Here is a 23,978-nt window from a genome sequence, read left to right on the forward strand (position 1 = left end):
CCCCCACCACCTGTCAATCCCTCCTCATCAGAATTCACCTGTTGCTTGCTAGTCTGCAATTTGTCATGCTGATCTCGAGGATCAGGAGCATTGAATGCAATTGATGAGGTTGGAAAGGGTGCCTATCTCCTCTTTACAATCTCAGTCCTGGTGCAGAGTCTTGACCCAAAATATTGCCTATCCCTTTGCCTCCACAGATGCTGCCTGACCCACCAAAAAAAAACCATTGGCTTGTATTTTTGCTCCAGATTTCAACATCTGCAGTCACGCAAGACATTATACAAACACTTTAGATACACTGTAGTTTTCAAGTTATGCTTTCGCTGCTGCTACATAGGAGCACAGAGGGAATGTGGCATTATATAAAAGTGATGTTAAAGCCAGTATACTGACTGCTACGGTTGATACATAGAACATGAAATAGTATGGCGCAGTTTGTGTTCACAAGATTGTGGACTTCCTATCAGAGGTTCAAGATCTCACAATATAATCTGAAGGACAGAGTTTTGAAAGTAAGGAAAGGTGTTGCCCACTTAGCTCCTTGAATACTTTTTATCATTAGGTTGTGACTCCTCTTGACCTAATTTCATTTATTTGTTGGCATCACATTTACTGATAACCATCCCCATTGAAAGTCCTATCCAACGCAATATTTATCCCTCAACCAACCACGTGAAAAAGTTTTCACTGCTTGTTTTTTTGTCATGGGCGGAAAGTCAGGGTGGATGTGTAGAAAACTTGTTCATACATTTGGAACTTGCTAGAATTATACTCTCTCACACCTTTCAAAGAGGATATGGACAGGCATTGAGCTGGAATTTTGTAGGGATAGAGAAAAGAACAGAAAGGCATAGCCTGGATTGTTCTGCGGGTTGCTAGTATGAATCCAATGGGCCAAGTGGCCTCATTTTATGTGATCTTTCTTGTGCAAACAGTAGCTGCTCACCAATGTAATTGAGTTGATCATCTCAGAGCTGGGGTTGTTACATAACTCTTTAATTGGTAAAGTAAAAAATTGCATTAGCTGAAGATCACCAGTCATGTACTCTGCTCGAGTTAAATATTACGATACTGGAAGCTTCAACTGTTCTCTTGTGAAATCTGGGTCATTACAAAGAAAGTTTTATCATTCATAATTTAACTGCAGCTGTTCCTGGATCGTGCGGTTGTCTCTAGGCATTTTGCCCTGCCCAGTAATGGCATTTAGACAGTATTTGCTGGCTAGTTACATTTTTAATCATTTTTCACTGGCTTTTTGATTTTTTGACAATAATGTGAGAATTTGAAGCATGAGAAAGCTATGGGATATTCTATAATTACAGGGCATCTGGTATGAAAACTGTGGTCCTGGCCACCAGGTTAAAGAGGTGGAGTATGAAGGCAAGATCCCACTCCATCTCTGGATTGAGGATGGCCTGTGGACAGTGACACAGTGAGTCAAGCTGCAGATCTCAGGTCCAGTGACGCAGATTCAATCCTGACCCTGGGTGCTGACAGTGTGGAGTTTGCAGGATCTCCCTGTGACCAGGTGTTTCTTCCAGATGTTCTGGTTTCCTCCCACGCCCCAAAGTCGATGGGTTGGAAGGTTAATTGTTCATTATAAATTGTTCTCAGGTTATCATATCATATTATATCATATATATACAGCCGGAAACAGGCCCTTTCGGCCCACCAAGTCCGTGCCGCCCAGCGATCCCCGTACATTAACACTATCCTACACCCACTAGGGACAATTTTTACATTTACCCAGCCAATTAACCTACATACCTGTACGTCTTTGGAGTGTGGGAGGAAACCGAAGATCTCGGAGAAAACCCACGCAGGTCACGGGGAGAACGTACAAACGAGAACGTAGAACGCTGCAGAGGGGGAAGTTGATGGGAATGTGGGGGGAATAAAATATTAGTGTAGGATTAGTGTAACTGGATGCTTGACGGTTTGTGATAAATCAGTGGACTGAAAGGGCCTGTTTTTGTGTTGGATGTTTCTATCGCTTGTGTCCACTTAGGTTTTATGGGTGCTGAGGTGGCTGATGAGTCCAACATGGGACTGCAGATTCTTAACAGACAGATTCTTCCACAGACAGGGCTGGAAGTGCCTGACAGGGTCGGCAGATGGGTCCATTTATAAGATGATGCTCTCCTTTTGCCACTTATGCAGGCGTTCTGTGTGACTCATGGCTTCCCAAACCCCCTCCTCCACTTTGAGCAGTCATGGGCCTTGGATTCACAGGAGTTGCATTTCTTCGTGGAGACTTTCAGTTAAATGGAGTGAGCGGGGATGTGTTCACTATTTAGCTGGTTAGGTTAGGTGACTGTCCTATTTTCAAAGTTGCTTTATTCCTTTTGTGTTGCATGCCACTCAATGGAGTGTACTGACATAACAAGTGGGCAAAGTTCAGAATCCCCAAAGAGACCAAAGTCTTCTCTTTCATCCTTTGATTTTTGCTATTGACGGAAGTGTAGCTTAGCTGTGCCAGTTCCCCGTAACTGAAAGTATTCCTAGCTGACATTCAAAGAAAATCCTTTTAAACAAAAATTACGTTGAATTTGCAGCACAAAGATGAGCTATTTGAACTGTGTACTCTGTGCTCGACTTTAAGCTGCAGAAGCACGTCCATCCATTCCTCATTCTAATCCTATCAGCAAGTGTTTCATTCCTTTCTGCCCATTTACTTATCTGGCTCTCTCGTGAATCCGTCGCTGCGACTTGCCTCAAATGCTGAATGGCAAAACCAAATTCCATTACCCACGCAGCAAGGAAATATCTTTATTCCAAATGAAAGTTTTCTAATCATTTTGTACTTAAAATGCCTAGTTTAAAATTCTTTCTTTGAGTTGAAATGCCTTTAAACCCCATCAAAAATGTAACTGTCCCTGGCTGCTGGTTTCAACTGTGCCTTAGGGAAACAAAATGAGCAACAGAAATTGCAAATAATTGATCGTGGGAGTATGTATAATCTTCATAAAGCAAACTTGAATAATTATCAGGTAAAACTGCAAGGCTTTAAAGCTTGATTAGGGGATGCAGGCCATATGCTTCTGTGTGGATGGATTTATTCAAAATGCCTTGAAATGTTTTGACAGAAACGCTGTGCTGAATGAGTCTGACTTCTGAGGCTGGCAGATGAAGCCTGTTTAAAAAATGTTATTTTTCTCCTTTTTCTCTCGCCTTTAAATTATTTTGCAGCTCTTATCACTGATGATGAATTGGACTCCTTTTAAAGTTAGGTTAATCCCTGACAGCATGTTGAAGGATTAGACATACAAGGCTCTTCATTATGCTGATAATCTAGATCAAACCATGAATTAGTTTCTACACACCCCTCTGAAACTCTCCCTTCTGCCTTCGCCACTCAAGTTAACATGTGGACTCTATATCCAGATCTAAAGTATAATGACGGCCATTTCATGGTTATTGCCAATATCTTTAAACACCCCTGCCCTCCCTGCACAACACCAACCTCCCCAAAGAACTTGAAGCTTTCGATCTTCTATACTTCGGCGCCATCAATGTAGACTGGGGTATGTGTCCCTGCTTTGTTCCTGAAGTCAATCACAATCTCCATTATCTTGCTGACATTGAGGGAGAGAGGACTGGAACACATGCTCTTTTTTGTTGATTCTGAGGAGGGGAGTTGGGGTAGATGTGTTCTGAGGTGATAGAAGCATAGAAAAATAGGTGCAGGAGTAGGCCATTCGGCCCTATTCAATATGATCATGGCTGATCATCTAAAATCAGTACCCCGTTCCTGCTTTTTCCCCATATCCCTTGCTTCCGTTAGCCCTAAGAGCTATATCTAACTCTCTCTTGAATACATCCAGTGAATTGCCCTCCACTGCCTTCTGTGGCAGAGAATTCAACAGATTCACAACTCTGGGTGAAAAGGTTTTTCATCATCTCAGTCCTAAATGGCCTACCCCTTATTCGTAAACAGTGACCCCTGGTTCTGGACTCCCCCAACATCGGGAACATTTTTCCTACATATAGTCCAATGCTTTAAGAATTTTATATGTTTCTATAAGCTGAGGATGTAGAAAATAGACATTTACATTTCATTTCGTATCCACTCCCTACACAGGGGCAATCCACAGAGGCTAATTAACCCACAAACACACAACTCTGGGATATGGGAGGAAACCGGAGGAGATCCACGCAGTTACGAGTAGAATACATGAACTCCACACAGACGGCACCCGGAGTCAGGAATGAGGCCGTTTCTGGCACTGTGAGATCAGCTGTATCACTGTGCCGCCCAACTTGACAACTTGCCTGGTGTCTTAGAGGTCCCACAGTAAGATAGTACTCCATTTTACAAGGAAAGTGGACCACAAAGGTTTGAGGAGTCTGGTATAGAAATATGGAAAATAAGTGCAGGACTAGACCATTCGGCCCTTCGAGCCATATGATCACTGCTGATCATCCTAAATCAGTACCCTGTTCCTGCTTTCTCCCCATATCCCTTGATTTCGTTTGCTAGAAACCAGAACTTGAACCAAGCAGCCAAGTGTCAATTTTTGTGAAATTATTATATTTGGCCAGAATGACACATGATGAAAGTGGAGATGTGGTAAATAAGATTTAAAAGCTATATTGGAAGTGACTTTCGTTTAGTTAGGGTTGAGAAATTATTTTGTAGTTTATTGCAACTTGAGCAGATCAAAGAAGGGTGAAACTCAGAAATGATTCCCAGCTATTTGTTAGGAATTTCCTCTAGGGTTAAGGTGGATGTAAAAATCTTGACTTTGGTAGATCTTGGACAATCTCCAGTACTTGGACTGCATTGCAACAGTAAACTGAACAGAGCAGAGGCTTTGTGAAGACAATAGTTGCCTTCCAGTTTCCAGGGGTGTTGCTAACTCAGAAGGCCCTTGAACCCTGTGTGGTTATTGATTTATTGACATGACTCTCCATCTTGCTCCCTGTTTGTCTCCACTTGGAATCTCTTCAGAGAGCAAATAGAAATGTTAATTATTTTCTTATTTACAGTTCATCCAGCTGGGCACCGATATTGGAAACAATCTCCTGGAGTCCAGCAACATAGCACAGTTTTGCTGGGATTTCTGCATTACTTTGGGAAGTTGTCTGTCAGATTCTGGGCCAAGCCTGGTGAAAGATTAGCAGCCTTGTTGACTTTAATGGGGTTCCCAGCCTGTGAAAGGGGAGGCAATGGGGAAAATATATATATTTTAATTAATCTTAGACTTTAGTATTGGAGATATCTAAAAGTTTTTGAATACCTTCATCTTTGTCACCTTCTTAAACTGCATTAGAGATGCAAAGGCTGTTCACCATCCATTCTCTCCAGCTGCCCAAGGGTGTGAGAGTCGGTGAGCTGGGTTCACATCAGGTTCAGGAGTCTACTCCTATATAATGGCAACATGCAGCGACTCTACCTGATTTGCCAGGACCAGCAACTGTCAGCTGCTCATCCCTTCCACGTTAAGTTTGGCAGAGAGGGCGTAGTGAGATGCCAATTTTGTTTGTAAAATGCCAAAAATGCTTAATTTTACAAAACAGGCATCCACTGGAGGGTACCTTTATTCCTTGTGTAACCAACATTTCTATACGCTTCTGTTTAAGGAGGTGACTTCTTGGTGTGGTAGAATGGTGGCTGGTTAACAGGTAATGGAGAGTAGGCATGAACAGATCTTTCTCTGACTGGCAGGGTGTCGTTGTTTTTGTACCATGGGAGTTAGAGTCACAGAGCTATGCAGTTTGGAAACAGGCTCTTTGGCCCACATTGACCATGCTGATTAAGTTGGCACTCTGGGTGAGTCTTATTTGCCTGCATTTGACCCATGCCCATCTAAATTCTTCCTTTCAACACATCTGATCAAATGTCTTTTGAAAGTACCGATTGTATTAGCTTCCTCTGGCAGCTCATTCCAGATATGGTCTGCCCTCTGAGTGAAAAGGTTGCCCTGAGGTATCTCTTCAATTCTTCCCCTCTCATCTTAAGCCTTTGCCTGCCAGATTTAGAATCCTCTACCCTCGGAAAATGACAGAGAATGTTTACTTTATCCATGCTATCATGGTCTTCTCCACCTCAATAAGGCTCCAGGTTAAATGAATGGGCATAGATCTGCCAAATGGAGCATCGTGTGGGAAAATGTAAAATCGCCTATTTTTATAGGAAAAATAAAAATAAAATGGTGAAAGATTGCAGAGCTCTGCGATGCAGAGGGATCTGGATGTCCTAGTTCATGATTCACAAAAGATTTGGAAAGCTAACAGCATGATACTGGTTTGAGCGAGGGGAAAGGACTACAACGAGTGAGGTAATGCATTAATTATATTGGGGAGACCTTATATGGAGTATTAGTCTTATTGAATAAAGGGTGTTAATGCATTGGAAGTAGTTCAAAGAAGGTTTATTAGACTAACAGGTGAAATGGCTGGATTCATGAGAAAAAGTTGGACAGACTAGGATTGGGTTCACAGGAATTGAGAAAAAATGAAGAGGTACATAATTGAAACCGAGTTACTTAGGGGTCTTGATTGCATGGATATGGTGAGGGTATTTCCTCTTGCAGGAAAATCTATTAATGAACCAGGCGAAATTATTCATTATGATGTGGTGGATCAAGGAGGAAGCATTGCCTCTTCTGGAAATGTACCCCTGAAATGAAGGGATGTCCGAGCTGGGTTACTTGAAGCAGTAATATATCGCAAGCTTCTGGATCTTTATAATGCATCCCCTTGCTGAGACTACAGATCACGGAGGCAATTCATCATGAGTTTATTGCTGTGAGGAGTCAGAGTAAATACATTAGGATGCATTTAGCTGAAGTGTACATAACCTTCACTTCATTAGCTAAAATGATCCATTTTTAGTGATCTATGTCATGTGTGCTTTATAACAGCTTCATTTATCTTCCAGACTTGACATCGTTCTATGGTAACACAGTTAATGCAGTGTCTGAATACCAGTGATCTGTTGTGACTGAATAATCAAAGTGCCTTCCACACTTTTTTTAAAAAGCCTTTTGCGTTTGTTTGTACTATTGATAACATTCAGTTTACCAAGTCAAAATTAGTTAATTTAAACTAGTAATTGATGTATTTTCTGTGGCATGCGATACTTAAAAATCAATACATCTGCAAGCGCATTACTTGACCTGTATTCATCATTTACTTGAGTACGCAAAGGCAACATGCAATATGTCGAATCTGTGGTGGTAAATCTGTGGAATTCATTGCCACAGAAGTCTGTGGCGGCCAAGTCAATGAATATTTTTAAGCCAGAGATGGAAAGATTCTTGATTAGGACGGGTGTCGGGTTATGCGGAGAAGGCAGGAGAATGGGGTTGAGGGAAAGATAGATCAGCCATGATTGAATGGCGGAGTAAACGTGATGGGCCAAATGGCCTAATTCTGCTCCTATCACTTATGAACTTATGAATAAGAGATTGGTTGGTCAGCTGTTGGCTGAGGTGGACTTTGAATGATATGTGAAAGACCCGTGTCTGACTGATAGGATTTTCAAGAGTTTACATGTTGTGAAAGTAAAGGTAGCCTTACCTTTGCTTTATTTTTAAAAGACAAAATCTAAGATGGCTTATCATGAAATACTGATTACCGGCAAAGTAAATTGGGTATGACCAGGCTTGGCTCCAGTCCACCTCAGCTGATAAACTATGAAATAAAGTGCCACTTAAATATTATGTTTTCTGGGGCTTTCTGAAACATGATTAATGAAATTCAATTTCTTGTCATGTCCAAATTTCCACACTAAAGGAAGGAGCTGACACAGACTGTTAATGCGCAGGTCTTCAATACCATTTGCACTGGAGATTGAAGTTCACCAGTCATAAGTTGGAATTGCTGTCCCATCGATTGCTGGCTTTGGTCCAGGAGAAAGTGACACACTGAAGCATTTGCCTGAGCAATCCACGCAGGTTAACTCATTTAGTATCCACTTTGGCTACATTTGTAAATAAGGCATCATATGGCTGTTCCATAATCTCACAGCATTGAGATTCCCAACTGATCTGAGGGCATTTATTAGGCGTTATTTTGGCAATTGCCTGCTTGAAGGATATATTAGTCCAATTCATGTAAGTGAAGAGAATCAAAACATCACAAACAGAAGCAATGACTTGAGGCATTGGAAAAAGTGGAGGGAAAATAACATTGAGGGTTTAACCATGCGTAATGTGGAAACCTTGGTTTGAACACAGTGCTTAATGTGGACCTTCCAATCTATTGGAAAGATCTGGCCCAATGGATCGGATTTATTTAGCTGAAATAAAGATCAACGGTACAGAGGAAGTGTTGCTCTGATTGGGAAGACGCTTGGGTAACATAAGCGCTAATGTACGCCATGAATGTCCCATTTGAGTGCTTTCGTTTTGGAAGTACTTGAGAGCAATCCCCGATTAATTTCAAGCATCTGGCCACCATCCAAATTGATCTTCATTCAGTAAGATGCCATCTTTGATTTAGCCACACTTGTTACTTAGATCCAATGATGCTCTGCTGGTAGTGAAAATTGCATCAGTGAGAGTGTGATCTTACTTTTATATAGTACCTTATACTATATTCAGACAACTCAATAGTTTTGCACGTTTCAATGTGTTATCACTCCAAATCCTGGCAAATGTTCTTCAGAAGGTCCCTCAATGATGGGATTAACATCTAGTTACTTGTCTTAATTATGGTGGTTGTGGGTCAAGTGTTTGTTGAAACACTGGGAATAGCATTCTTTTTTTTTGAGTGGTCATCCCTGAGCTTAAAGCTCCTGGGGAGGGTGGGTTTGCTTACAACCTCATTTTAACACCAGTCCAAACGATGTCTCACGAGAAGGGCAGGTTGGGTGCTGATAGAATCAGAAAGCCTTGTTGAACTATCTTCAGTTGACAGTGCAATTCAAGTTGTGCAAGATACCTTTCTGATGTTTGTTCTTATATGATTCCCTTCAACATTTTTCGCATCCACTCTCCACACAGGGGCAATCTACAGAGGCTAATTAACCCACAAACCCACAACTCTGGGATATGGGAGGAAACCAGAGGAAATCCACACAGTTACGAGTAGAATACGCGAACTCCACACAGACGGCACCCGAGGTCAGGAATGAGCCTGAGTTTCTGGCACTGTGAGACCAGTTGTGTCACTGTGCCGCCCAACTTGACAACTTGCCTGGTGTCTTGGAGGTCCTGCAGTAAGATAGTGCTCCATTTTACAAGGAAAGTGGACCATAAAGGTTTGAGGAGTCTGGTATAGAAATATGGAAAATAGGTGCAGGAGTAGACCATTCGGCCCTTCGAGCCAGCACCGCCATTCAATATGATCATGGGTGATCATCCTAAATCAGTACCCTGTTCCGGCTTCCTCCCCATATCCCTTGGTTCCATTTGCTGGAAACTAGAATGTGAACCAGGCAGTCAAGGGTCAGTTGTTGTGAAATTGTTATATTTGGCCAGAATGACACACTTTTTTGTAGCAACAGCACCTTGAGGCAAAAGCATGTAATTCACAGAGCCCATTAAAGGATCACAAATCGTCCAAAGAAGAGGATATTAATGTACTATATTGTCCGCCTTGGAGCGTGTCGGTTGCTGTGTGGGAAAGAAAAGTGAGGGACTGCAGCCAGGAGCTAGTGGGGCAACGGTCGATGGTGGAGGGGGGTCAACAACGGGGGGCGGGGTGGAGAGAAGGGGCACAGAGAGTCGGGCAGCAGTGGCTGGTGGTTGGGAGAGGATGCAAATCGGTGGCTGATGGAAGGGGAAGACTGAGGCAGCAGACTGAGGGGGGTAGACTGAAGGGGGAAGCTGACGGCCGGGGGCTGTGGCGTGGGCCATGTCAGCCAGACAGTAGAGTAGCTGAGGGTCCCGACATCACCTATCCATGTTCTCCAGAGATGCTGCCTGACCTGCTGAATCACTCCAGCATTTAGTGGCATTTTGTGTATTAACCATTATCTACAGTTCTTTGTTTCAACTACATGCGACTACATACAATACCTTACTCGGCAGACAATCAGCAATAACCGAAACCACTCCCCCCCCCCCCCCCCCCCGTGGTCTGTTATTACAAGAGGTTTAGTGTATTATTTTTCTAATTGTATTTGAGATGGTTGCAGAGTTAACAATCATCAGCAAAGTGAGCAGCTGTTAGAGCAACTGCCTGACAGCGCAGAGACCCGAGTTCAATCCTGCCCTTGGGTGCTGTTTGTGTGGAGTTTGCAAGTTCTCCTTGTGACTGTGTCGGTTTCCTCCGAGTGCTCCACTTTCTTCACACATTCCCAAAGACGTGTGGGTTTGTAGGCTAATTAGCCTCTGTAAACTGCCCCTAGTGTTTAGGGAGTGGATGAGAAATTTGGATAACATAGAACTAGCGTAAATGGGTGATCTATGGTTGGTGGGCTGAAGTGCCTGTTTCCATGCTATATCTTTAAACTCTAAACTAAACAACAACAGGGATAATTTATGAGAATGGCCTGATACTGAGCTCATTGACGTAACTCAGCAAGTATCTGTTATAGTCTGTGAGCAGTAGGTTGTATAGGTCCTTCACTCCAGTTGCTGTTGATTGTGGTTTGACTTCTCCAAATCTGCGTATGTAATGTTGAATTGTCCTCTTAAAATTCCAATTAGTTATCAGGAGGATCGTTGAGTTATAATTTATGAAATAGTGAAAGTTCATACAGTATCGTGAGAATGTGATGTAGTTCGGCATAGCTGTAGCCGTTGAAATATGATAGTTGATCCTATCTAGTCTACTGCAACAACAATAGAAAAATGAGGGAAATGTTCAGTTTAGATAGCATCTTAGGACCGAGAAATTGCCAACATTTCAGGCCGATGACCTCTCATTAGGTTTTTAACCCTTCCAAATGATGGCTGTGGGGAAAGACCAAAGCAAAACCTTCTTAAAGATTTAAAGTCTATACATTTAGTTATTGAGAAAGGCCCAGGAAATTATGGAAGCATAGATTGGAAGGTCATGCAGGATCTAGGGAATAGATTCTATTTGTGTTTGGTTGGCCAGGGCCAAGCCAAGGAAAATGGAATAAAATTAGAAAATATAAACAGATTAAGCTTTTGATTTGACAGACTTCAACTTCACAAATCATCCTCAAACTATTGTTTTGCTGCACACATTGAAAAGGAAGCTGGATGAAAGCCAAGTGTGGAAGGATTTTTCCGTTACGGAAGGAAGCCAGGGCCAAGTATCTTGTCCTATCAGTTCCAGCAATTTACTCGGGTTGACTTAACTCAGGAATTGTAGCAGAATTTCCCAACGTATGGGAGAGAACATGTTTTTCCCCCATATGTCTTTTTGTTTACACACTATTAATGTGCCCAACAGATATTAAAATGATTTTAATTTTAAAATGTCTCCAAATTCAAATTCAATTTCCAGCTGAAGCTTTCGAAGCACAGTACAATTATTTCAGCAGAATGCTGTTAATTGAGGATAATTGGATCAAGCAAATTTTGTAAAAGTGGTTTCTTTTCCTTATGTAAATATGATATCTAACTGATTGATGGTCAAGATATAGTCTTTAATTTAGCAACGTAAGTGAGTTGACGACCTCGGGGTGGGATTGTTGTGTTGAAATTGATGCTGTTTTGAGATTGCACCACATAGCGATAGAATAGGTTGAATGGGCCAGTTGGTCTTTGCCTATATTTTTTCATCCATTTGCACTCTGCATAGTGTGGAACATCCTTTAGAAACCTGGCCCATTGCCTCCTTCCACATGAGTTAAGCACACTCTTACCCGTGTACCATCTACCTGGTATTTAGACTTCATGTTGAAGTTTTTAAATCAGACATTTATAGGCAATAGACAATAGGTGCAGGAGTAGGCCATACGGCCCTTCGAGCCAGCACTGCCATTCAATGTGATCATGGCTGCTCATTCTCAATCAGTACCCCGTTCCTGCCTTCTCCCCATACCCCCTGACTTCGCTATCCTTAAGAGCTCTATCTAGCTCTCTCTTGAATGCATTCAGAGAATTGGCCTCCACTGCCTTCTGAGGCAGAGAATTCCACAGATTCACAACTCTGAAAAAGTTTTTCCTCATCTCCGTTCGAAATGGCCTACCCCTTATTCTTAATTTGTTTTGAAGCTTTATTCACAGAATATGAGAACTTGTTATTGCTACCATCCGTTACTCTATAAACTGACGTGTGTTGCATGCAAACTAAGTTCAAAATCTAAAAGTAAATGGCTTTGTTCAAAGTATGCAGACAGCCCTTTCATTGGGGGTGTTGGGGCCCTCAGTCCACTCTGCAGTAAATATGTTGGATATCCTTGAAAGGCTGAGGTGGCATTGAAAGGGAGGTAAGGGAGTCTGGTGAAACAGGGTGAGGAGAAAGGTAGAAGGTGCCTATCCTTGAACCAGAACAAGCAGACAGTGTCAAGCACAGCACTCTTCGCTAACTTGCTAAAACAGCAGGAGTAAGAAGACACACAGTAATGTTGTGTTCCCACCCACCTGAACTTGCCTGCAGCTTCGCAGCAGCTGGCAAATCCATCCGCATCCATCCCAATCGGTCTCCCATATGCCCATTCCTGTGCACGTGGTATCCATTAATCGGGCCTTGGTAACCCAGAGAGAATTCTAGGAGTAACCCACATTTAGTCTCAATGGCTTACATCGCTTACATTGTGATATGTCATGTTTTTAAACTGGCTTCGGAAATCGCACCTGATTGATTAAGTGCTGATATTTGCAAGAACTTGTAGCACACAAATAGACAACATCTGTTTCAGTCCGAGTTGCCAGCACAGCTTTGAGAACCTTCCACTTGAAGTTCCAACCCTCTGTATAATTTTCACCCATAACATTAAGATTACCCGCAACAATGCCACTAGGAAAGTGGCTGTTCCAGCCTGTGGTACATGCTGATTGCTGGATGTTGGAATAATTTTTAAACTGCTTCCATGTTACCCTGCTGGTCTACATTTGATGAAACAAGCGACAGAGCAGATTGTTTATTGTGTAATTAAGGAAGTGGTCTCAGGGGACAGTTACTGTAACAGCTTACTTTGCTTTGCAAGTACCGTGCCTACTCTAACCTGTCGTCCAAGCCTTGCATAAGCACTGGAGGTCATTCATAGCAGTAACGTGTTTACGTGCATGCAGATAATTTAACATTAATACCTTTGTATACATAATAAACTATGCACCTTTTATAATGAATGGTAATGAACTCAGGAATGGCTCGCAAATAACAGGAAGAGAGCATGGAGACAGTGTCTTTAATGTCTTCTCACGTTTGTCAATTATCTCAACTTTGTTACGCTGAAATATGTCTCCTCTGCAGATTGATCATTTAGAACTGCAATAAACCCTCGTTAATCCTCTTTACAACAGATTTTGGTTATAGTGGACAGAGCGTCCCCTCGTTAATCAGATACCACTGTCTCTTTAAGAACACAGGCTGCTAGTTATACTGTAGAGGCCATAGAAATTGACAAGCAATCGCTTCGATTGACACATGCAATAATGAAGAACGCAAAGTGCGGGAGTAAATCAGCAGGTCTGGCAGCAGCTCCGGAGAGCATTATAGGTGACATTTTGGGTCGAGTTTGTTACATATATCCACCACCCTCCGTTTAAAGACGTTGTCCGTCAGGTCCCATATAAAATCTTTCCCCTCACCTTAAACGTATGCCGCCTAGTTTTTGATTCCCCTTCCCTGGGAAAAGGCATTCACCTAATCCATGTCCTCATCATGTTTTACACCTCCATGGTCTCCTACACACTAGTGATAAAGTTGTAGCCTGCCTAACCACTGAGGCCCTTGAATCCTGGCAATATTCTCAGGAGTCGTCTTTGCATTCTTTCCAACTTAATGGCATCTTTCCTATAGCAACGTAACCAAAACTGTACACAATACTCCAAATGTGGTCTCCCAACTGAAACATAATGTTCAATGCATTTGTGCAATGCCCTGTCTGATGAAGGGCAGAATGTCAAACGCCTTCATCACCACTTTCAAGGAAATATTTACGGTTACATAGGACCCTCTCTTCACTGATGTGGCCCAGCACTTCAAAGGCAACCAGGTTCAGGCACTAAATTCTGACCCTGCCAGTGACATCACATCTCAAAGTGACTGAGGAAAAAGGTCCCTGGGAGAAAAAAAAAAGAAGAAAAAAAAAAAGAAAAAAAAAGAGAGAGAGAGAGAGAGAGAGAGAGAGAGAGAGAGAGAGAGAGAGAGACAGACAGACAGACAGACAGACAGACAGACAGACAGAGAGAGAGACAGAGAGAGACAGAGAGAGACAGAGAGAGACAGAGAGAGACAGAGACAGACGCTGTAACTGCAATGGTGCAACCGTAAGGCAGCACTACACTAAAATGCTCCCAACATTAATTGAGATTATTGTGGCAGATTTTAGTCGTCTAATATCCCAGAAGATTATCTCAAAACTGTCGTTCAATTTCCTTCCAAATGAGCAATAACATTCTGTTCACTTTCTTCATTACTAACTGCAGCTCGCCTTTTGTGAATCGGGTACTCGAAGCGGCAGGTTTCTCTGCATCCCAGAGCTCTGCAATCTCTCCTCATTTAGACAGTGCACGTTGATTTATTTTCCCCACATCATAACGCATTTGCAAGATTTTTGCACACTCAATATCTTTATCCTGTTTATAATGTCCTTATGCCCTTATCACAAAATATCTATATTTGGGTCATCAGCAAAGTTAGTGACCATACCTCAGTTCCTTCAGCCAAGTTGTTTTTTTTAAGATTGTCCTTCCCTTAAGCTGTTTGGTGCTACAACTGCCTCAATGCACTTACCAGGATCAGGATTAGTGCTTCTGATTACTTCTCAAGCACTGACTGTTCGCCAAAATTCATCTCCGCAACCCCCCCCCCCAGTTTCATCATGCTTTCACCCCCTCCATCGGGCGGCACGGTGGCGCAGCGGTAGAGTTGCTGCCTTACAGCGAATGCAGTGCCGGAGACTCAGGTTCGATCCTGACTATGGGCGCCGTCTGTACGGCGTTTGTACGTTCTCCCCGTGACCTGCGTGGGTTTTCTCCGAGATCTTCGGTTTCCTCCCACACTCCAAAGACGTACAGGTATGTAGGTTAATTGGCTGGGCAAATGTAAAAATTGTCCCTAGTGGGTGTAGGATAGTGTTAGTGTGCGGGGATCGTTGGGCGGCGCGGACCCGGTGGGCCGAAGGGCCTGTTTCTGCGCTGTATCTCTAAATCTAAAAATCTAAAATCTAAAAAAAATAATGAGCAAATAATATGTTTGCTCTAGTTTCCCCTCACAAATATGATGCTCACTTTGCAACCCAGCATCTGAAATTTAAACTATACCTCCCATGTGCCATTATTTTCAGGTAGGAACATAGTAGTTGGAAGAATGATCTGTCCAAAATCCTGTTTGATGGCATATTGCATAAGAGATCTATGTTGCTTGAATCCTCGTAACATATAGTCATTTGAGCTTAGTGTTACTGCTCAATTATTCCAGTCATGGTTATAAATCTGGCTTCCTTTCTCCTCCTCCCACTCCCTGTAAGGAATTGCATTAAGGCTGTGCACCTGATGTTTTGAACAAAAAAAAAATCACTGTTTTCTTTGTCAGGAGTTTAAAGAGCAATGTCGATTTTGTGATTGCAGGTGATCCTGAAAGACTTGGAGGTGCTGGCAGAAATCGCCTCATCTCCAGCAGGTCAGACAGAAGGACAGGATTCGAGCGAAAGTATCAGCACCCAAAATAACCAATCTGAGCTGCACATTCCTATTTCTTCCTCCACACCATTGAACTCATCCAGTAAGTGCCACATTCGTCTGTATTCTCAAGATGCAACTATGTTCAATGGGTCAACTCAGAAACATAATGATAAGAAAACAAAAAGTGTGTAGAACTTCTTATTTCCAAGCCCTTTAATCTGTGCAGTATGTTAAGTCACAACAACTTGATTTCAATTTGCATCGTTACCATGTTAATACGATGCAAAGCTTTTCATAGGAATGTTATAAGATGAAATTTGGTTATATGAAAATCAAAACAAACTGACAGGCAACTGAAATAAAAACCAAATGCTGGAAGAAAATGGCAGGCCATTGTCAAGTGTGGAAAGGAAAACAGTTAAAGTGTCAGGTCCAGGACCTTTCAACAGAATTGATGGTGTAACAAATGTATGTGCCTAGGTCGCAAAGAAGGTAGATAAAGGCAACTATTGTACAGCAAAGGGCATGGCTTTAATCGGGTGAAATATAGTAGCAGTTAAGGGGTGGACAAGGGAGTTAAATCTGATTTAACTGCCATTCCTGGTCAATTGCTCAACCTTTTTCTCTCACATGGCTTTCTAACTCTCACTTCTTTGTCGATCACCACTACATCCCCCCTCTCATCTGCACTTCATTTTGCACTTGTTTTGAGAAAAATCTCGATCAATTTACATGCAAACCCTCCACTGATTTACCTTTGGCATTCCATTAACCACGATGGTTCAATGGTTGCCAATCTGCCTCCCCTTACGCTTACTATCACCAACTTCATTAACCCAGTCTCCATTAATTTTTAACCTTGTCTGATCTTCGTCAGCCTTTTCTTGTCCCAGGGTAGATAACTGTTTTGCTTATTCACCAGCAGATCTAGCAAGACTACGTAAAGTATATTCAGACCTACACCTCTTGAGCCAACGCTGCTTATTGTTCTAGACTCAGTCTGGGCTGCAAATGTAGTCTGGACACGATTGCAAATTGTCTTAAAATCTCTTTACTCTGGATCCTTCACCCTCATTTTGAAGTGCAAGGACTCTGATACTCTGTTGCTCTTCCCCTTTCTCTTATTGGACCACACGCCTAAAGGCTACCATAGCTCCAAACGTTTATAATTTTCTGGTATCTCTCTCTGACTCCTCTCAGGCACTTTGATGGTATCTTGCCTGCGAGTCACAAGTCTAGCTCCATTGATCCTATCCCCACTAAAATGCTGACCCACTAACCTCCCATTCTGGTTCCACCTCATCAACCAATATGATTCTTCCTCGAGGAGTATTGTCCACCTCTCCTTCAAATCTTTTGTTATGGACCCCCGACAAATAAACAATTCCTACCTCTGATTTACTGCTGCATCATTCCTACCCAGCTCCCCGCCCTTTCGATTGCAAATTCATACACATTTACCAGCCCCCAAATCCAATTATGTTTCTACACCTGCCACAGTACTGACGTTTATGTCATAATCATTCATTCAACCTTGGATTATGACATGATAATGCATCCCACTTAGTTCTTGTGTATCTCTCCACAGCCTTTTTACAGTTGACGCCATTGCCCTCTTCCAGTGGTGAGCCACTGCCATCTAGCTAGGGGAGGGGGCGATTCTCACGGATTGGCACTTCTTCAATTCTGTGGACTTCAAGTGAAGTGATGTTACCCTTAGGGACTGTTTAATTTGAATTTCTCTGTGACAAAAAGATCAATGTGTCCAATGCCTTTGAGTAAGGGAGTCACCTTAGGAATGCAACTGACCAACTGGTAAATCAGAAATTGCCATGCATGGAGGTCAGCCATATCTTTTGTGGCAGCTTCCTGCATAATTTTGGCCACTCAGCAATATTAAGAAATTAGAACTTCTGCCAACATGGTTTTTTATTAAAGTATTGCTAGCTTTTGACTTTGGAGCCTGAAATTATTGTCTGAAATTTTCTTGTTGAAATTCTCAACAAGCTTTCCTAACATCTGTTGTTCCTCCCTGTGCGCTTTCTGTTGAGGTGGAGTTGCTTACACTAACTTTTTCCATTGCCTCAAAACGTCAACTTCTTTCCTCTGTAGATGTTGATAACCCAAACTTGGCACTTTTGAATCACTGCTTCCTGATTTAGCTTTGCTTTCCTCCACTCTCAACTTGCTATTTGACACCCTCTCTCATCAGCAGTTTAAAAGAGGTCACGTTTAATAAAGTCCATGGATTAACAGATAATTATCTCCTTCCTGTCATGGGTTGTTCTCTCTATCGTATCAGGTGAATGTATCCATGTTTCTGTCCTTGGTCCCTGTGACGTGACCAGTGTTGCTTGTTCCCATGTCACCTTTGTTCGAAAGCTGCAGTGCAGATCAAATATTTGTGTCGGGTACGCATTTGTGCTGAAGTAGGATTCTCTTTATCTGCTAAAGCACCGCAGCTACTTCTTAATGTGAGGGAAGAATTGGTCTCCCTCTGTTTCCATGGAAACAAGCGAGCTGCTCTGACTGTCAATGTTCCGCATAGCCTTCCTTTATGAAAAGAACATTTTATTATGTCCTAGCTAAAAGCTCCCAGATTTCCTGTTTTTGTGTTCCTTGCATTGTCCTATGAGCACAGGGACTCATTAGTGTTAAAGTAAGTTATTACGTGGTAAAAGTTGATTTATTTTTAAGTTGGCTTGATATGTCAAGACTGATAATTCACCGTTTCAGAATTAATTGAGGATATTAACACAAAAAAAAATGCTTCAGATAATTTCTCAAAAGTTGTTGAAATTTAAATCTGAATGTTTAATAGAAAGAAGCAAGATTTGTATGTGTGGTATATAGCACCTTTTATGACCTCACAAAGCACTTCACAACTGAGTACATTTACCACAAACCAGAAATATTTAATGTAGGAAATTTAACAGACACTTTGGACACAGTGTTCAAATTTGATAATCTCTTGCTGAGGGAGAAATATTGGTCAGACGCCAGAACTAATTCCCTTGCATTTTAAAAAGTGGTGCCTTGAGATTATAACCTCCTCGATTTACTGTCTTCTCTGTGAGGCAGTATCATCGTCAGTGCAGCACAGGATCGTTGGCCCAGATCTTGTGCTCAATTTTCTGCAGTGAGTCTTGAAATCACAACAGTTAAGTGTAGTGGACTCAGAATCACTGTCACAACTGAAACTATAAATACCATTCCAAAGACCCTAAACCTGTTTGTTACCAAGAAATAAAGACATCTCAGAGACCTGCAATTAAGGCCTACATTATGCAACTTCACAACTTCTAAAAGCAATTAGCTATAGCTGCAGATATTAACCATTTTCAAACTAGCTATCAGTAAGTTACAAGTATTTGGATGTTTTTATGGGTTTTATTTCGGTATTCAAATATCAGCAGCTTTATTAGCTGTTTTATTGCCCATCTTTCATGATATGTGGGAGGACAACAGAGCTTTGATCGGATCAGTAGGATGTGCAATTTCCTGGTTATGAATATATGTTGCATTTGCTGTTTAGCATGCAAGTGGCCACTTCAGTGGGTTGTGCCTGACTTCATGTGCTGAGTGCAAGCCTACTCCACAGACGTTTTCGCCATACTAAATGATATGCTACGCCATAATGTTATAGATGGTGGTGGAACAACATTGCCCAAAACACTCAGTAAGGAAAGATAAACTGTGAAAAGAGAAACAGAGTTAATATTTTTGGTTACTGACATCCCATCCAAATACAGTTCTGCTGATAGTTCATAAGTTCCTGAACCTGGTCATGTATTGGCTTGTTATTGTCACATGTACTGAGGTACAATGAAAAACTTTGTTTGCCTGCGAACCGTCAAACCAGGATAAGTAGAATTAAGCCATACACAAATACAACAGAGCAAAGAGAAAAATACCAGCATTATACTGTTACAGCGACAGAGAAAGCGCAGATTTTTTTAAAAGTGCAATGGCTGCAATGAGGTGGGTTTGGAGATTAGGACCACACTTTTAGCTTATGAGTGGATCATGCAATAGTCCGATAACAGCGGGGGGGGGGGGGAAGCTATTTCTGGATCTGTTACCTGCTTTCAACCTTTCATATCTTATGCCTGATGTGCTTTCTTGGTCGTAGCTTCAATGTTGGCAGGACAAACTATTGGTGATTTTTATGCCTAGGAACTTGTAGCTCACAGCTATCTCCACTTATGCTCCATTAATGTTGTCTGAGGCATGTACACCTGAAGTCAATAATTAGTTAATTTGTCTTGCTGACATTGAGAGAGTGAGTGGTTGTTGTCTTGACACTGTGTTACTAAGTTCTCTATCTCCTTTCCAAATGGAGTTGGACCTGGCAGTTGTGAGTATAGGGAAAATAGCAATAGGCTGAGAGAGCATCATTGGGGGGCATCTGTGTTGAGAATTATCCTGGAGGATGTTTTTGTTGCCTACCCTCAATGATTGTGATGTATAGGTCAGGAAGTCAGGTGTGACACTTTGGGCTTCTGTACTTCCTGTATATTGATCACTGTGAGAAGAAGACATCGTCCGAATGGTGGGCATCATTGGTGATAGATGCCACCCTCTTCAGGCAGGCCTCGTAGATGCTTTCGATGGGAATGGCTGTGCCCATGATGGACTGGGCTCAGTCCACCTCTCTGCTACTTCTTGTTTGAATTGCTGTACTTTGATGCAACCAGTCCACCTGCAGAGGTTTGTTAGGACATTCGAACACACTGAACCCTTTAACATTACAAAGAAAATAGAAGTGCTAGAGCACCTCCTTTCATGGTAACATCTATATGCCAGGACCAGGGCAAGTCATCCAAAATGTTAATGCCCAGGATTTTTTTAATTTGCTAAGTCTCTCCATTTCATTGATAGGTCTTATCAATGAAAACTGTCACATGGTCTCCCTGCTCCCCCTTTCTTAAGTTAACAATTAGTTCCTTGGTTTTCTTGTGATGTTGAGCAAGAGCTTAAAGGTGCCCATTCATAGTATAAGTATAAGTCGATTTTTTGGCAAATTGAAGTGTCTCCAGGTACTAAGCCCAATATCTCCCTGCTTCACTATTCCTTCTTTCAATGGACAGTGGACAAAGGCTCAAGCCGAGAGAAGTATTCCATTATTGGGAACAGCAGTAAATCAGCGAGCCCCTCAAGCATGTTCCACCATGTAACTAGATCATGGCTGATATTAATCTAATGCAATCATTATATCATTATACCTTTACTTAGCCATAACCATTAATATCTTTTAGTTAATAAACATACATTTAATCAGACTTAAAATTAGCCATTAGTCTGGTATCATGTTCTCAGGTTATGGAGGTGAATTCATAAATTCTACCAGCCAATGTGTGGAGTTGTTTCATAATTTATCCCTGAAAAGCCTGACTATCCAATTTATTGTTTTTTAATTAATTCTAAATTCCACAGCCAGTAGAATTAGTTCATTCTATATATCATAGCCTTCCCTCTCAGTACCTTCTTAACATCTTGAAACTTTTCATTCGATGCAGCTGCATATTTCCTCAATTCTTTCAAATGTTAGCCAAATTACTGTAATTGCTGCTTGTAATTATCCAAATGTCCAGGAAACCTTGATAAACATGTTCTGCACACTCCTTCCTCTGTTCCTTCCTCTGACTTAAAGGGAAACGAACGATGTTTCCCCTGACTTGTCTGAAGAAGCATTTTGTGTCTATCTTTGTAAGTATTTCTTCCTGTGGAGACATGGATCAACAAATGCTGGTTTTGAATTTTGTCCTTTCAAAAACTGTCTTAACCTCAGTCCTAAATGTTTACACACCATTTGACTATTGATTAAATCTGACATTGCTAAACTTAATGTAACTTGTCTCCTGATTGGTTCCAGCACACGATGCTTAGAAAACTATCGTCGTTTACAGAGTTGTTCAGTACTTCCCTTATAGATTCACTTTTGTAAATAGCTCAATTTTTTGTTACAGAGCATGTCTTTTCCCTTCCCTCCACTTTTGACCTCCAATTCCCATGCTACTGTCCCTGGCCGGGTTCTTTATGAATCGACCATGTGACCAGATATCAAAATACATTACTTGGTGCAATCTGTATCAGAGTTTCCCCAATCCACCTCAAACCCTTAAATCCCTCAGCAACAAATAGCCAAACTCACATAGGTCATGAAATCGAACTGGAGGCTTTCTGGAAGCTTGCTTTGTAGGTTGTGTAGTAGAAATTCTATTAATAGGTTATTACTTTTTCTGGTTTACACAAATTATAGAAAAGGCAAGTAACTCTGCACTTTAGGGCATATGGTTTGATCTGCTTGTTTAATCGAATGTGTCAACGTTACTGCTGGCCGCATGCAATAATTAGCATTTTTGAATGCTCAATAGAAAGAAGTTTATTTACGAGCAAAGTGATTCATGCCGGAACAGTACTGAGCAGTACAGACTAAATCTAAGCCAGTGCAGAGCTTCCTCACGACTGTTATTATGACATAATAATCCTTGGCCAGGTTACTGCCAGACCTGGAGCAGGGCAGCATTATTCTGATCACTCACCAGTGACGTCCTGCTAAGTGAATATGTTATGTTGACCGAGGATTGCTTTTGGGATTGGTTATCATGGCCCAGAATTGAAATGCTGAAATGCATCCAGAGGTCTATGCATGAATAATGGCCATTTGGGAGAGATGCCAGGAGGTGCAGGGTCAAGAGGCATAACCATACCACTCTGGACTGCACTATCCCCCCTCCTTTTATTATAACAAATGGTGGTGAGACTGCCCATAGTTGTGTGACTATATGAATATGGGCTGAGTGCCCCCAAGGGACAGAAAGTGCTGGTGGGTTGTGATTGCATCCTTTTTTGTTTAAATCACTTTTTTCATTAAATTTGCCATTCAGAAAGGGATGAATAAAGTGGACAGCAACTCGGGTGACTGCGACAGTGCAAGTTCAGTGCGTGGGATACATCTTGTTGGAAAGTTCAACAACACCAAAAACACCTTGCACCTGACACCGGGCTCTTTCCTGTAATTTATTCAGTGCCATGCCCACAATCCCACTTTCTGCTTCACCTTGGCCACGCACTCCAACCAGTTCTTTTTCAGTACCGCAGCTCAGCTGAGTCATGTTTCCTGCGCCTTTGGGTAATGGGACTTGAGGGACAAAGGGGAAAATAATCGGTCGAAGCCACTTGCCATAGAAAAGAGTTCACTTTTGCTGTGGTTCACCACAAGCTAGTTTAAACTAGTCACAGTTCAAATTGTGGTCTGATTGTGGATCCTAGCAGAACTGTGACATTGTCCACTTACGAGGAAGTTTTGTCCCGAGTGTGTCCACTGCCCAAGATCATCGCCTCTCTTTTGCCATGTTCTTCTTAATGGACTTAGCAAGGAGCTGACACCACATACAAACAAGGAAAGAGCTTTCTATTTTATACCCAAGTCAAGAGTGATTTATTGTCATAAGTCCCAGATAGAACAATGAAATTCTTACTTGCAGCAGCACAACAGTATATGTAAACATGGTGCACTGTAAACAATATAATAAACGAGAGAGAAAAATCCGCATTAATAAGGACCGCTATGGACGTCTGTGTAGACCAGTGGCATTCAATCGTGGATTCCTACCCAAATCCCATTTTGGACAGCATGCCCGTCAGGTGTGGTGTTTTATGAAAGATCTTCTGGTCTAAGTCCAACCTCCAGTCCTGTGCATAGACAATGGTATCTCAGAGGTCTGTTGGAGGTCTTTCTGCCACATCTTTGATCTGGTTGATAAATAAACCCAGAGTAAATCTGATTTAATGCCCTTAGACAGAATCTTGTATTTCATATTACGCAGCAAAATGAGTCAAAAATGTTTGATCTCTTGTTTCTTCCCTTTCACTTGTAGATTAGAGTGAGGATGCTTTTCTCTTGGATTTTGACCATCTGCTAGCTGCGTACATGGCAATGTACTCTTCCAGTAGGTCTGAATTGCTCAAATGCCACAAAGAATAAGTCAGCCAGCAAGCCACTGCTTCCAGGAGTTTTACTTCCTTTAACGTAATAGATAGACCTTGTCAGCTTGTCTGGCATTAATGGTGATACGGATTCTCCTGCTTGCTCTCATCTAAAATCACTGAAATAGAGCCCAGGAAAACTTGAAGGCTTTGCTGTTTGTGGCCTATGGGAGGCTGTTCTTTCGGTGGCCTTCAAATTAAATGGCTCAAAAAGATTTGCAGATCCTTATTATGTCAAACTGTGAGGATGTTACTAAGCCATTTTTTTTCTTTGTGGCTGCTGATAAGGGAGCACTCTCAGTGATTCCTTTAGAAGAAGCTTGAGCA

At 41.8% G+C, this 23,978-nt stretch overlaps 1 protein-coding gene across 3 annotated transcripts in view; it reads left to right on the forward strand.

Moving 5' to 3' along the window:
• Window positions 1-23,978, forward strand: part of vac14 (vac14 homolog (S. cerevisiae)) — a 252,869-nt gene that overhangs the window by 78,031 nt on the left and 150,860 nt on the right. For all 3 annotated transcript variants that reach the window (XM_078400593.1, XM_078400595.1, XM_078400594.1), the window contains exon 14: window positions 15,606-15,759. In XM_078400593.1, the coding sequence (XP_078256719.1) occupies window positions 15,606-15,759 (154 nt within the window). The remainder of the gene's footprint in view (window positions 1-15,605; window positions 15,760-23,978) is intronic.

The sequence above is a fragment of the Rhinoraja longicauda genome, chromosome 6 (genome assembly GCF_053455715.1).
Source record: "Rhinoraja longicauda isolate Sanriku21f chromosome 6, sRhiLon1.1, whole genome shotgun sequence".
Lineage (NCBI taxonomy): Eukaryota > Metazoa > Chordata > Chondrichthyes > Rajiformes > Arhynchobatidae > Rhinoraja > Rhinoraja longicauda.